We start from the raw sequence: 13588 nt of genomic DNA, 5'->3' as shown, positions 1-13588 counted from the left end.
CTCCAGCCTGTCCTGTGCTTGGCGTGTCTTTTCTTTCCTCCCTCTTTCCTCTTTCCCCACCGATTTACATAGCTTCCTTTAGGGTTGTGCTCTTAGCACGGGCTCTGGCACAGCCTTTGTTCACCCTCCAGCCTATTCCCAAGTCCCTGACCTCTTATCACGGACTTTCAGCTAGCGTTGTTGGCTCTTTGTCGCTGACTATCCCAGGGGGACTGAGGACAGAGGCTGTATTTTTCTTCCCGGTTTCACTCATAAAAATGTGCCAAGCACCTGTCTAGACACCGAGGCTTTATAGTGGTGGTGAATGAAAGTCATGGTCTTTTTTTTTGTCATGGGCTTTTTTTCTCATGGGACCAAAGCTTTCCTCAGTGACAAAATAAGCACTGAGACATTTGGCCAGGCACTATGCAAATGACATGAGAGTTGCAATTTTTTTTTCAAGTTTTTTTTACTGAGGTAGCCCGGCAAGGGGGAGCACTTTTGGGGCCCCGTTGTCTCTCCAGTACTTTGAACATCGTAGGGGCTGAATTAATGGTACAGACTTTTTCCATTTTCACAGCCAGTTCATAGTAGGCACTATCAGGAAAGATGCTGTTAAGAAACCGCCCAAAGACCAGTGGGCCAATTGGAAGCGCAAGGCGGGGCTGGGGACGGCGCAGGCAGAGGGCGTGTCTGACCCAGGATTGTCCCCTGGCGCACGCGCAGTCGCCCTAGAAAGTGACGAGAAAAAAGCGGAGGCCGCGATTGCGTAGGAGCAGGCTGTGATTGGCCACGGCTGGCGCCGAGGGGCCGTGCCGACCCGTCGCCAAGTAAACAGGGCAGGCTAGGGGCGGGGCCTCGGAGACGCCGCGAGCTGGTTGGCGGGGCGGGAGGCAGGGGGTGCCGCCGATTGGTCCCGGCTGCGAGCTCGGTGGTGTGGAGCGCCGGGTCCCCGAGCCGGTGTCCTGAGGGATGGACGAGACGAGCCCACTAGTGTCCCCCGAGCGGGCCCAACCCCCGGAGTACACCTTCCCGTCGGGCTCGGGAGCTCACTTTCCGCAGGTGCCGGGGGGCGCGGTCCGCGTGGCGGCGGCGGCGGCGGCCACCGGCTCAGGCCCCTCTCCGCCGGGCTCTCCGGGCCACGACCGGGAGCGGCAGCCTCTGCTGGACCGGGCCCGGGGCGCGACGGCCCAGGGCCAGACCCACACCGTGGCGGCGCAGGCCCAAGCCCTGGCCGCGCAGGCGGCGGCGGCGGCGCACGCCGCTCAGGCCCACCGCGAGCGCAACGAGTTCCCGGAGGACCCCGAGTTCGAGACCGTGGTGCGGAAGGCCGAGCTGGCCATCGGGCGCGGCATCTTCCCGGAGCGCATCTACCAGGGCTCCAGCGGAAGCTACTTCGTCAAGGACCTTCAGGGGGTGAGTGCGGGGGCGGGGCGGCTCCGGGGAATTTGGGGGTCCTCTCCGCCGTGGGGCGACAGGGGGAAACTTCAGTGCCAGCCTCTAGCGGGGTTTGGGATGCCCCTAGGGACCAGGAGTGGGGGGGGTGCTCCACGGATTGAAGAAACCAGAATCTTTCTGGTGGGGGAGGTGTGAGCCGAAAATGAAAAGAGGAAATTGACCAGATTACAGCCAGGGCCCCCAGCTGTGGTGGAGCAGTTTGCTTCTGGACAGATGCTGCGTTCCCGTAGGTTCCTTAAAGCTTTTAAACTACTGGGACTACTCTTCGCCCATTGGCCTACAGTTTTGGGACTTTTAGGCCTGTTGTCTTTTTTTGGATCAAAGTGTGTCGCTGTTCTGAAGGACAGTTGACCCACCACGGGCTTTGACGGTAAAATTCCAGCCTCTGTATTGTGGGGCTGTCTCTTGCCACAATCCTAGGTTTGTTATTGACAGTCATTGGTGACGGAGTGGCTGGACTCAGCAGTTTCATCTGTCTTGGTTACTTCAGCTCACTTCTGGGAAGAGGTTCACATCGTTTTCTGTGGCTTCTCAGTTTAGAACGTGGAATGTTAAAAACATGGGACTCTCCGCTATCTTTTGCTTTCATTTCTCTTCCAGAGCTTGTCAGCAGTTTGCTTTTCAGCTAAGGAAGTTTTGTTGACTTTTATTTTGTCCCTTGTCATGTGTACACTGATGGCATGAGGTGAACAGGGCACGAATAAGTGACCTTTATTCTTTGGGGAACTGCAGAATTTAAAACATTTGACTCAAATCAAACTAGAGATACTGGAAAAAAAAATAGTGGGTGAAGACATGTTAAATCTTCGCTGTTGAAGCTTTCAGATGTGCCAGAATGATTCACTGAAAAACTGTATTATTGTCATATTATTAAAATGATTAGCTATGCTGGGTGTGGTGCACGCCTTTAATCCCAGCACTCGGGAAGCAGAGGTAGGAGGATCACCTTGAGTTCGAGGCCACCTTGAGACTATATAGTGAATTCCAGATCAGCCTGAGCTAGATGAGACCTTACCTTGAAAAACAAACAAACAAACAAAAAAGGTTGGGGGTGGAGAGATGGCTCAGTGGTTATAGGCACTTGCTTGCAAAGCCTGATGGCCCTGATTCAACTCAGCAGTACCCAGGTAAAGCCAGATATACAAAGTGGCGCGTGCTTCTGGGGTTTGTTTGCAGTGGCACAAAGCGCTGGTGTTCCCATACACTCATTCTCTCTCTCTCTTTGCCTCTTTCTGTCTCTCTCAAATAAAAATATTTAAAATGATGGGTGCTACAGTTTCCTCAAAATTTCCTTACAGCTCTCCTGTGTAAACTTATTATTTTTACTATTATTTTTAAAAATATATTTTATAGCCAGGCGTGGTGGCGCACGCCTTTAATTCCCTGCACTCGGGAGGCAGAGGTAGGAGGATCGCCATGAGTTCAAGGCCACCCTGAGACTACATAGTGAATTTCAGGTCATCCTGGGCCAGAGTGAAACCCTACCTCAAAAAAAATTTTTTTTATTTACTTAGAGCGAGAAAGAGGCAGAGAGAGAAAAAGAGAGGGAGAGAATGAGCACACCAGGACCTCTAGCCATTGCAAATGAATTCCAGGTGCATGCACCCTCTTGTGCATCTGGCTTATGTGGGTCCTGGAGAATCGAACCAGGACTCTTTGGCTTTCAGGCAAATGCCTTGACTGCTAAGCCATCTCTCCAGCCCTATTCTTCTTATTTTTTATTGTCTTTTTTAATTTTTATTTTGCAAGGTAGAGTTTTGCTCTAACCCAGGCTAACCTGGAATTCACTATATAGTCTCACGGTGGCCTTGAACTCAGGGTGATCCTCCCTACCTCTGCCTCCTGAGTGCTGGCATTAAATTCATGTGTCACCACACCCGGCTATTATCTTTTTTAAAAAGTATTTTATTTTTCTTTATTTATTTGAGAGAGAGAGAAATAGGCAGGGAGCAAGAGAATGGGTGCGGCAGGGCCTCCAGCCATTGCAAATGAACTCCAGATGCATGTGCCTCCTTGTGCCTCTGGCTTAGGTTGGTCCTGGGAATTGAACCTGGATCCTTTGGCTTTGCAGGCAAGCACATTAACCACTAAGCCATTTCTTCAGCCCCGGCTATTGTCTTTTTAAAAAAAATACTTTATTTGTTTGAGAGAAACAGTGGGCACGCAGAGCCTCTAGCCACTGCAGACTCCAGACACATGTGCCACCTTGTGCATCTGTGGGTCCTGGGGACTCAAACCTGGGTCCTTTGGCTTTGCAGGCAAGTGCCTTTATAGCTAAGCCATCTCTCCAGCCTTATTGTCCTATTTTAATATATTTATTTATTTATGAGGTGGGGGGAGAGAATGGGCACATCAGGGCCTCTAGCCACTGCAAACAAACTCCAGATGCATGTACCTCCTTGTGCATCTGGCTTATGTGGGTCCTGGGGAATCGAACCACAGGGTCCTTTGGCTTTGCAGGCAAATGCCTTAACCACTAAGCTATCTTCTCCAGACCCTATTGTCTTATTTTAATGAGACAGGTACTTGCTATGTTGCCTAGGCTGGACTCCAACTCTGGATTCTTCTGCCTCACTCTCCCAAGTGCAGTGTGGGTTCCTTAGGTGGACAGGGTTGTTTTGAGTGAAAGTCCTAAGTGGCCAGGATAGGCTGTGATTTGTTGCTCTTGGTCAGGTTCATTGAATAATCCACTCACCCAGAGTTGTCCCTGAGTTATCAAGAACTAGAGAACAATGTTCTTGTTAACTCTGCTTATATGAGCTGGATTGGGAAAAGTTTTGACAATATGCACAAGGCCTATGATTGAACACCCAATAAAGCAAAACAAGAAGTCAGCAAGATGATTTTAGCTTCTGATTTGAAAACAGAATAAGGTTTTAAGAAGAGTTGTTTTTTGTTGGGGAATGGGAGCGTTGAAATGTTGGTTGATATAAGGTGTAAGTGTCATAATTTAATTTCGATTTTTCGAGGTAGGGTCTTGCTCTAGCCCAGGCTTACCTGAAATTCAATGTGTAGTTTCAGAGTGGCCTTGAACTCACAGTGATCCTCCTATGTCTGCCTCCCAAATGCTGGGATTACTGTGTGTCACCACACCTTACTTATTTATTTGAGAGAGAGAGAGACAGAGAGAGAGACAGAGAGGGTGAGTATGGCCACTCTAGGGCCTATTGCCCTTGCAGTGAACTTCCAGACTCATGCACCAATTTGTGTGTGTGGCTTTATGTGGGTACTGGCTGGCTGGCCTTGCTTGCAAGTGCTTTTAATTGTTAAGCAATCCCTCAAGCCTGATTTTGGTTTTCTTTCTTGACACTGTTAGAGCTTCTTTGAAAGTGTGTCAGGTCAGCTGAGAAGTGATCTGGTGCTCAGATAGATGGGAGTAATAGAATCTTTCACTTCTACAACCTCAGCATGGACAGAATGATGTAGCATAGATATGTTTTTTTGGTGATGTTCAGGATCCTAGTCTATAATTTCCTAACCACTGTTTTTTGCTAGAAGGGAAATAAACACACAGATGCCTGGACAAAACTTACTAATGTAATATGATAGAGAATGGAATTTCAAAGGGGAAAGTGTGGGGGGAAGAGAGGGAATTACCATGGGCTATTTTTTATAATCATGGAAAATGCTAATAAAAATTTAAAAATATATATTAAAAAAAACCTTACTAATGTAGCTGTCCTGCTCCCACCAAAAATGTGATTTAGGACAGAAAACTAATTCTTTTTAAACTTTTTTTTTTTTTTTTTTTTTGAGAGAGAGAGAGAGAGAAAGAAAGAGGCAGAGTGAGAGTGAGTGAGCATGAATGGATGTGCCAGGACCTTCAGCCTGCTGTGAACTAACTACAGACATGCGCGCCCCCTTGTGCTCATGTGTGACATTGCATGCTTGCGTCTCTGCATCTAGCTATGTGGGACCTGAAGATTTGAACATGAGTCCTTAGGCTTCACAGGCAAACATCTTAACTGCTAAGCCATATCTCCAGCCCCCCTCTATTTATTTATTTATTTATTTATTTATTTATTTATTTATTTATTTATTTATTTGACAGACAGAGAGAATGGGCATGCCAGGGCCTCTAGCCACTGCAAATGAACTCCAGACATGTGCTACCTTGTGCATCTGGCTTACATGAGTCCTGGAGGATCAAGTCTGGGTCCTTTGGCTTCGCAGGCAAGTGCCTTAACCCCTATGCCATCTCTCCAGCACTTTTAAAGCTTTTTATTGATAACATTCATACATATAGACAGTATACCATAATCATGATGTCCTCCCACCACCTTCCTTTTTCCTCTTCCCTTGCCCGCTCCATTGAATCCTTTCATCTTTCCAACTAGTCCCTCTTCTACTTTGATGTCATCAATTTTTTCCTCTCCTGTTGTGCAGGGTTGTATAGGTAGTGTCAGTCACTATGAGGTCATGAATACTATGGCCAGGTTATGTCTGGAAGACGGTGTGGTAAGCCCTCCTCCCTTCCTTTGGTTCCTACTTTGGTTTTTGAATTCTTTCTGCTACCACTCCATCAATGGTCACTGAGTCTTAGAGGGTGTGATAGAAATGTCTCACTTAGTGCTGAACAATCCACTGTTGCTTCTTGGCACTTTGATGAATTTTGAGTCTTCCCTAGTGGTCACCACATTCTGAAAAGAGAAGCTTTTCTAACCAAAAGTGAGTAGCATTAATATATGGGTGTAAAGATAAGTACTTACACAGACAGTTTAGTGGGCATACTGTATTCCAGTAATGGTTCCTCCTCCCTCTCTAACCATAAGCTTTTTTTTTTTTTTGCTTTTTTGAGGTAGAGGTAGGGTTTCACTCTAGTCCAGGCTGACCTGGAATTCATTATGTAGCCTCAGGGTGGCCTCAAATTCATGGCAATCCTCCTACCTCTGCCTCCTGAGTGTTGGTATTAAAGGCATACACCACCACACCCGGTTTAAGCCATAGGCTTTTGATTAGGTTTTCAGTACCAGGCATGAATTCTCTCCCATGGAGTGGGCCTCAAATCCAGTCAGAGAGCAGCTGGTTTCTCCCTAACAGACATGCCACGATTACACCACTTGTCACATTTGGCCTGGCTGGTCAGCTATTTTATTTTTTATTAACATTTTCCATGATTATAAAAAAATATCCCATGGTAATTCCCTCCCTCCCCCGCCTTCACTTTCCCCTTTGAAATTCCATTCACTATCATATTACCTCCCCATCTCAATCATTGTACTTACATATATACAATATCAACCTATTAAATACCCTTCTCCCTTCCTTTCTCTTCCCTTTTTGTCTCCTTTTTAACTTACTGGGTTCTGCTACTAAGTATTTTCCTTCTCACGCAGAAGCCCAATCATCTGTAGCTAGGATCCACATATGAGGGAGAACATGTGGCGCTTGGCTTTCTGGGCCTGGGTTACCTCACTTGGTATAATCCTTTCCAGATCCATCCATTTTTCTGCAATTTTTTAAAAAATATGTTTTATTTATTTATTTCAGAGAGAGAGAATGGGCACACCAAGGCCTCCAGCCATTGCAAACGAACGCCAGATCCATGTGCCCCCTTGTGCATCTGGCTTATGTGGGTCCTGGAGAGTTGAACATGGGTCCTTTGGCTTTGAGGGTAGTGCATTAACTGCTAAGCCATCTCTCCAGCCCTTCAGCTGTCTTTAGTGTATGGCCTACATTAATTTTCCAAGATGGCTGTTCAGGCTACAGATGTCTTGCCCGTTTGTCAGCCAATTGGAAGAGGGGAGAACAAGAATATGTTTCCGCCCTTCAGGGCCCTTCCTAGAAGTTGTACCAGATAGCTAGAAATCAGGATTATATCAAGCAAGAAAGGGAACAGACAAGGGAACAGTTAGTTATGTGCAATGGCTACTTCTGAACTTATTCTGAAAGATTCTTGAAGATGACAGCCCGATTTCCCAATGTAGGATGGTTTGGTTTCTGCCACAGGCTGAACAAGTGAGGACCTGGAACAGTAAGGTGGAAAATGATAGAAGTCATGGTGACATGGGCTCACGTCACACCTCCTCACTTTCATCATTGCACCTCAGGTCTCATGTTCACTCAACCACAGATGTCGTTTTTGGGTATTTTGTCTTTGGTGTGACTAATGCTACTTGTTCATATTGCCAGGAATCACGAACAACATGTGTTGCAGTCCGGTTTGCATTGCTGGTAGAAATCACCCAACCAAGAGCAGCTTCTGGGAAAAAGAGGTTTATTTTGGCTTACAGGCTTGAGGGGAAGCTCCATGATGGCAGGGGAAAACGATGGCATGAGCAGAGGGTGGACATCACCCCCTGGCCAACATAAGATGGAACACAGCAACAGGAGGATGTGCCAAACACTGGGATGGGGAAACTGGCTATAAAGCCCATAAGCCCACCCCCAACAATACACTCCCTCCAGGAGGCCTTAATTCCCAAATATCCATCAGCTGGGAACCTAGCATTCAGAACACCTAAGTTTATGGGGGACACCTGAATCAAACCACCACATTCCGCCCCTGGCCCCCATAAACTGATATCCATACATGATGTAAAATACAATGCTTTCAGTCTGACTTTAAAAGTCCCCATAGTTTTTATCAATCTCAATGATGTTCATACATCCCCATAGTTCAAGATCTTTTAACTGAGCCATAATACCAAAATATAACCTCAAAAAACCCAGAATGGCACAGAATAAATATTCACACTGCAATAGATGGCATTGGGCATAGCAAAGAAACATTCAACCAATACAAGATTTAAAACAACCAGGGCAGGGGCTGGAGAGATGGCTTAGCGGTTAAGTGCTTGCCTGTGAAGCCTAAGGACCCTGGTTCGAGGCTCGATTCCCCAGGACCCACCTAAGCCAGATGCACAAGGGGGCGCACACGTCTGGAGTTTGTTTGCAGTGGCTGGAGGCCCTGGTGCACCCATTCTCTCTCTCTCTCTCTCTCCCCCCCTCTCTCTCTCTGCCTCTTTCTCTCTGTGTCGCACTCAAATAAAAAACAAAAACAAACAAAAAAAAACAACCAGGGCAAACATCAAACTCTGTAGCTTCAAGTCCAGCAACTCAAACCAGTGACAAATCTTCAAGTCCAATAATTCTAACCAGCAACAAGTCTCTGGCATTCCAATTCCGCCCCTCCAGCTAGGCTACTCACAGACCTGGGAAACTTCATCGGGGCCGGCAGCTCCTCGGCAGCCATCTCATGGTCCCGGCATCTCCACTGGGTCTCCACTGCAAGCCACGGTTCATCCTCATGGCCCCATGGGGTCTCTATGCAGGCAACCAGCAAACCTGCTTCACACTGCCCATGGCCATTTCCAAAACACAAGACCGTGTTGCAAACTCAATGACCCTCTTTCCAGCATTTCTTATACTCCACGATACCAGGTAGGGTGCCAATTTGTTAATCCAGGGGGGAATAAAGCAGACTTTGAAGAACAGGACTCCTTGAGCACTCAGGCCCCTTCAAAAGAGTCTACATTCTTCTTGTTGCCCCAGCGCAGGTCAGCTAGCCCAGTCTCAAAGGTTGTAATCTCTCAGTTACAGCTGAACGGGCAATAGTTCACCCAAAGATTTTTCTTTCTGTGCCATATCCCTCTGCACACACCAGTTCATTTCTATGCAAAGCAACCCTGCACAACTTCTCAGGACATGGGCACAAGAGCAAGCTTCTCACACAAACTGCTAGCCCAGTCCAGGCAAAGCTTTTTCTCACTCTCATAAACCAAACCTCACAGTCCATAGTTCTTATTGCATTCAGGTCTTGCAGCTCAGACCAGAACAGTCCATCAAGCTGTACTTACAGCACTGCAAGGCATCTCTTAGGCCAGGTTTCAACTCCTTCCACATTCCTCTTGAGAATCAGCTCCAAAAGGCCAAAGCCACACAGTCAGGTGTCTAGCAGCAATCCCACTCCTCAGTACCACTTTACTGTTGCAGTCTGGTTCGCATTGCTGGTAGAAATCACCCAACCAAGAGCAGCTTCTGGGAAAAAGAGGTTTATTTGGCTTACAGGCTCGAGGGGAAGCTCCATGATGGCAGGGGAAAACGATGGCATGAGCAGAGGGTGGACATCACCCCCTGGCCAACATAAGATGGAACACAGCAACAGGAGGGTGTGCCAAACACTGGGATGGGGAAACTGGCTATAAAGCCCATAAGCCCACCCCCAACAATACACTCCCTCCAGGAGGCCTTAATTCCCAAATATCCATCAGCTGGGAACCTAGCATTCAGAACACCTAAGTTTATGGGGGACACCTGAATCAAACCACCACAACATGATACTTAAGTAGGTTAGAGAATTAAATGAAGTCTCACACATGAAAGCCCCTGGCATAGTTCCTGGTGTATAATGGGAGCATAGTTAAGAATTTTTCAGGTTCTCCTTTAGTTTTATTTTTTCTTTCTTTTTGGTTGTTGTTATTTGAGACATGGTCTTACGTAGCCCACACTTTGCTCAAACTGGTTATGTTGCTGAGGATGACCTTGAACTCCTGATCCTCCTGTCTCAGCCTTCTGAGTGCTGGGATTACACGTGTAAGCCACTGCATCCAGCCATAGAATTCTCATACCCTTCCACTTAGTTGAGAACTGTACCAATAGCCACTGTCAAACAAAGAATCTTAAGGGGCTTGGAGGGATTGCTCAGTGGTTAAAGGCACTTGCTTGAAAGCCTGATGGCCTGGTTCAGTTCCCTAGTACCTATGTAAAGCCAGATGCACAAAGTGACACCTGTGTCTGCAATTTGTTTGCAGTTGCTAGAAATCCTGGCATGCCTATTCTTCTGTCTTGGTCTTCATCTTTCTGTCTCTCTCAAATAAATAAATAAAACATATTAAAAAAAGATTCTTGCTGGGTGTGATGGCACATGCCTACATGCCTTTAATCTCAGCACTCAGGAGGCAGAGATAGGGGGATCACTGTGAGTTCAAAACTAGCTTGAGACTAATACTGAATTTCATGTCAGCCTGGGCTAGAGTGAGACACTACTTTAAAAAACCAAAAAAAAAAAAAAAAAAAAAAAGATCTTGGGCTGGAGAGATGGCTTAGTGTTTAAGGTGCTTGCCTACAAAGCCTAAGACCTAGGTTCAACTTCTCAGTACCCATGTAAGCCAGATGCACAAGGTGGTGCATGAAGCTGGAGTTCGTTTGGCTAGAGGCCCTGATATGCCTATTCTCTCCTCCTTCCCTCTAAAAAATAAATAGAATATTAAAAAACTTCCAGAAAAGATTATTAAGGACTAAAATTCTTTCTACTAAAATGTTGTAACAGTCAAATTTGTATGTAATATATGCAAGTATGTCTGGAGATTAAAAGTTTTATCTGCCATCTGATAAGGGAGTTGTTCCATGCCATAAATTGCAGTGAGTGTGAAATAGTTTGAGTTGATGGTAGTGGGATGGGAAAATATTTACAGGCTAAATCCCTTTACTGTGTTCTCTGTGGACTCCATCTTCTTTCAGGATATATGTGTTTGTCCCTTCTTCACTTTGATAAAAACTAACACGTATGCTCACTTCACTACCTAAATAGCTAGGTCAAGTACTGCTGCTTCTGTTCAACCTGTAAAACAGAACACAGCAGTTCTTTATTATTACTATTTTTTAAGTTTGTTATTTATTTGAGAGAGAAATTAAGAATGATAGAATGGGTACTCTAGGGCAGGTGCATGTACCACTTTGTGCAACTGGTTTTAGGGAATTGAACCTGGTCCATCAAGCTTTATAAGCGAGTGCCTTTAACTGCTGAGCCATCCTTCTAGCTCCCAGAACATAGCAGTTCTTAGAGTGTGGCCAGGGACCACTGCACGTTGCTTTTGGGGGGACTCAAGGGCAAGAGTTATTTTCATAATAATTGTAAGGCATTATTTGCTTCTTTCACTCTCATTGAGTGTAGATGAACAGATATAAATGTCACATGATATGTGATATCAAGGCAGACTGAATACTGAAAAAGATGTGAACACTAAGGAAGATGTGAGAATACAATGTCTTCTATCAAGATGGATGTGACAGAGCTTTGGAAATGAGTAAAACAATACCAGTCTTACCGAATTTTTTTCTTTTTCTTTTTCTTAATTTTTTTTGGTTTTGCCTGGCTCCAAAATGTTTTCTAAAGATAGTTATTTTTTAAATATTTTTTATTTATTTATTTGGGAGCTACAGACAGAGAGAGAGAGGGAGACAGAGAGAGAGAGGGGAAGAGAATGAGCGTGCCAGGACCTCCAGCCACTGCAAATGAACTCCAGATGCGTGCGCCCCCGTGTGCATCTGGCTAACATGGGTCCTGGGGAATCGAGCCTCTAACTGGGGTCCTTCAGCTTCACAGGCAAGTGCTTAAACGCTAAGCCATTTCTCCAGCCCTAAAGATAGTTATTTTTCATAAAAATATTTATGTTAGCTGGGTGTGGTGGTGCACGCCTTTAATCGCAGCACTCAGGAGGCAGAGGTTGGAGGATCGCCATGAGTTTGAGGCCACCCTGAGACTCCATAGTGAATTCCAGGTCAGCCTGGGCTAGAGCGTGACCCTACCTCGAAAAGCCAAAAAAAAAAAATTATGTTAATGTATAATAGGTTAATTAAAAATTTTTGTTTATTTTTTTTTTATTTGAGAGCAACAGACAGAGAAAGACAGAGAGACAGACAGAATGGGCTCACCAGGGACTCCAGCTACTGTAAACAAACTCCAGATGCATGAGCCACCTTGTGCATCTGGCTTACGTGGATACTGGGGAGTCGAACCTTGAACCAGGGTTCTTAGGCTTCACAAGCAAGTGCTTAACTGCTTAGCCATCTCTCTAGCCCAGGTTAATTTTTTAAATGACTTGGAATAACTATCATTTTAGTTTTAGTTTCAAATACAGCAAGTATAGCATTTCTTCATATACATGAAAGCTTTTGGGGGGTCTGTAATGATTTTTTTCTAACATTTTGATGGAATTTTAGTCTGCTGGTATAGTGCACACCTGTAATCCCAGCACTTGGAAGGCACAGGCAAGAGATTACTGAAGTTTGAGGCCATCTTGGTCTAGATATGGAGTTCCAGCCATAGTTAGGCATGCATTCAAGAGGAGAAAAAAAAGAAGGGAATATTTTTGTTGTTGTTTTTGTTTTTATTTTATTTTGAGACAAGGTTTCAGGTAGTTCAAACTGGTCTTGAACTCACTATGTAGCTGAGGCTTGTCCTCATCCTCTTGCCTGTACCTCTCAGGTTCTGGGATTACTGTGTCACCATGTACAGCGCGAAGGGACCTTGAGAACAAAAAGAATCATCTACCTTTGCAGTTATCACACGTTAAGAAAAAAGCTTTTATTAAAGATTACTTCTCTATGTATTGCTGTGCAATGTGATTTGCTTCAACTGTCTTGTGACTCCTAAGGAAAATTACTTTGTATTTTTTTTAATATGTGTGTATATGAATGGAGCCCAGAAGACAACCTTGAGTGTTGCTCCTTAGGCATGCCATCCACCTTTTCCTGACAGGGACTCTCACTGGCTGGTAGCTTTCTAAGAAGGCTAGACTGGCTGTCCAGTGAGCTCCAGGGATCCTCCTGTCTTGTGAGCATCATGCCTTTTTTTTTTTTCTTTTTTTTTAAATTTATTTATTTATTTGAGAGTGACAGACACAGAGAGAAAGACAGATAGAGGGAGAGAGAGAGAATGGGCGCGCCAGGGCTTCCAGCCTCTGCAAACGAACTCCAGACGCGTGCGCCCCCTTGTGCATCTGGCTAACGTGGGACCTGGGGAACCGAGCCTCGAACCGGGGTCCTTAGGCTTCACAGGCAAGCGCTTAACCGCTAAGCCATCTCTCCAGCCCAACGCCTTGTATTTTTACTTGGCTTTGGGGGTTAAACTCAAGTCCTCATACTTTTCAGGCAAGCAGTTTATTGACTAAGCATCCTAGCTGCTCTGTTTTTTTTTTTATTTTATTTTATTTATTATTTTTTGGTTTTCTTGAAGTACGGTCTCACTCAAGCCCGGGCTGACCTGGAACTTAATATGTAGTTTCAGGGTGTCCTTAAGCTCATGACAGTCTTCCTACCTCTGCCTCCCAAGTACAAGGATTAAAGGCGTTCACCACCATGCCTGGCTTTATTTTATTTTATTTTGTTTTTTGAAGTAGGGTTTCACTCTAGCTCAGGCTAACCTGGA

The 13588-nt window shown here is 45.5% G+C and overlaps 1 protein-coding gene across 1 annotated transcript in view; it reads left to right on the top strand.

Moving 5' to 3' along the window:
* The first annotated feature begins 911 nt into the window (after nucleotides 1–911).
* Pi4k2a (phosphatidylinositol 4-kinase type 2 alpha) overlaps nucleotides 912–13588 on the top strand; it is a 53203-nt gene continuing 40526 nt past the window's right edge. The window contains exon 1 of the mRNA XM_004669901.2: nucleotides 912–1395. Within this exon, the coding sequence (XP_004669958.2) occupies nucleotides 952–1395 (444 nt within the window). The 5' untranslated portion in view covers nucleotides 912–951. The remainder of the gene's footprint in view (nucleotides 1396–13588) is intronic.

The sequence above is a fragment of the Jaculus jaculus genome, chromosome 1, assembly GCF_020740685.1.
Source record: "Jaculus jaculus isolate mJacJac1 chromosome 1, mJacJac1.mat.Y.cur, whole genome shotgun sequence".
NCBI lineage: Eukaryota > Metazoa > Chordata > Mammalia > Rodentia > Dipodidae > Jaculus > Jaculus jaculus.
The sequence above is the reverse complement of the archived record's forward strand: the minus strand, read 5'-3'. Positions and strand labels throughout refer to the sequence as shown.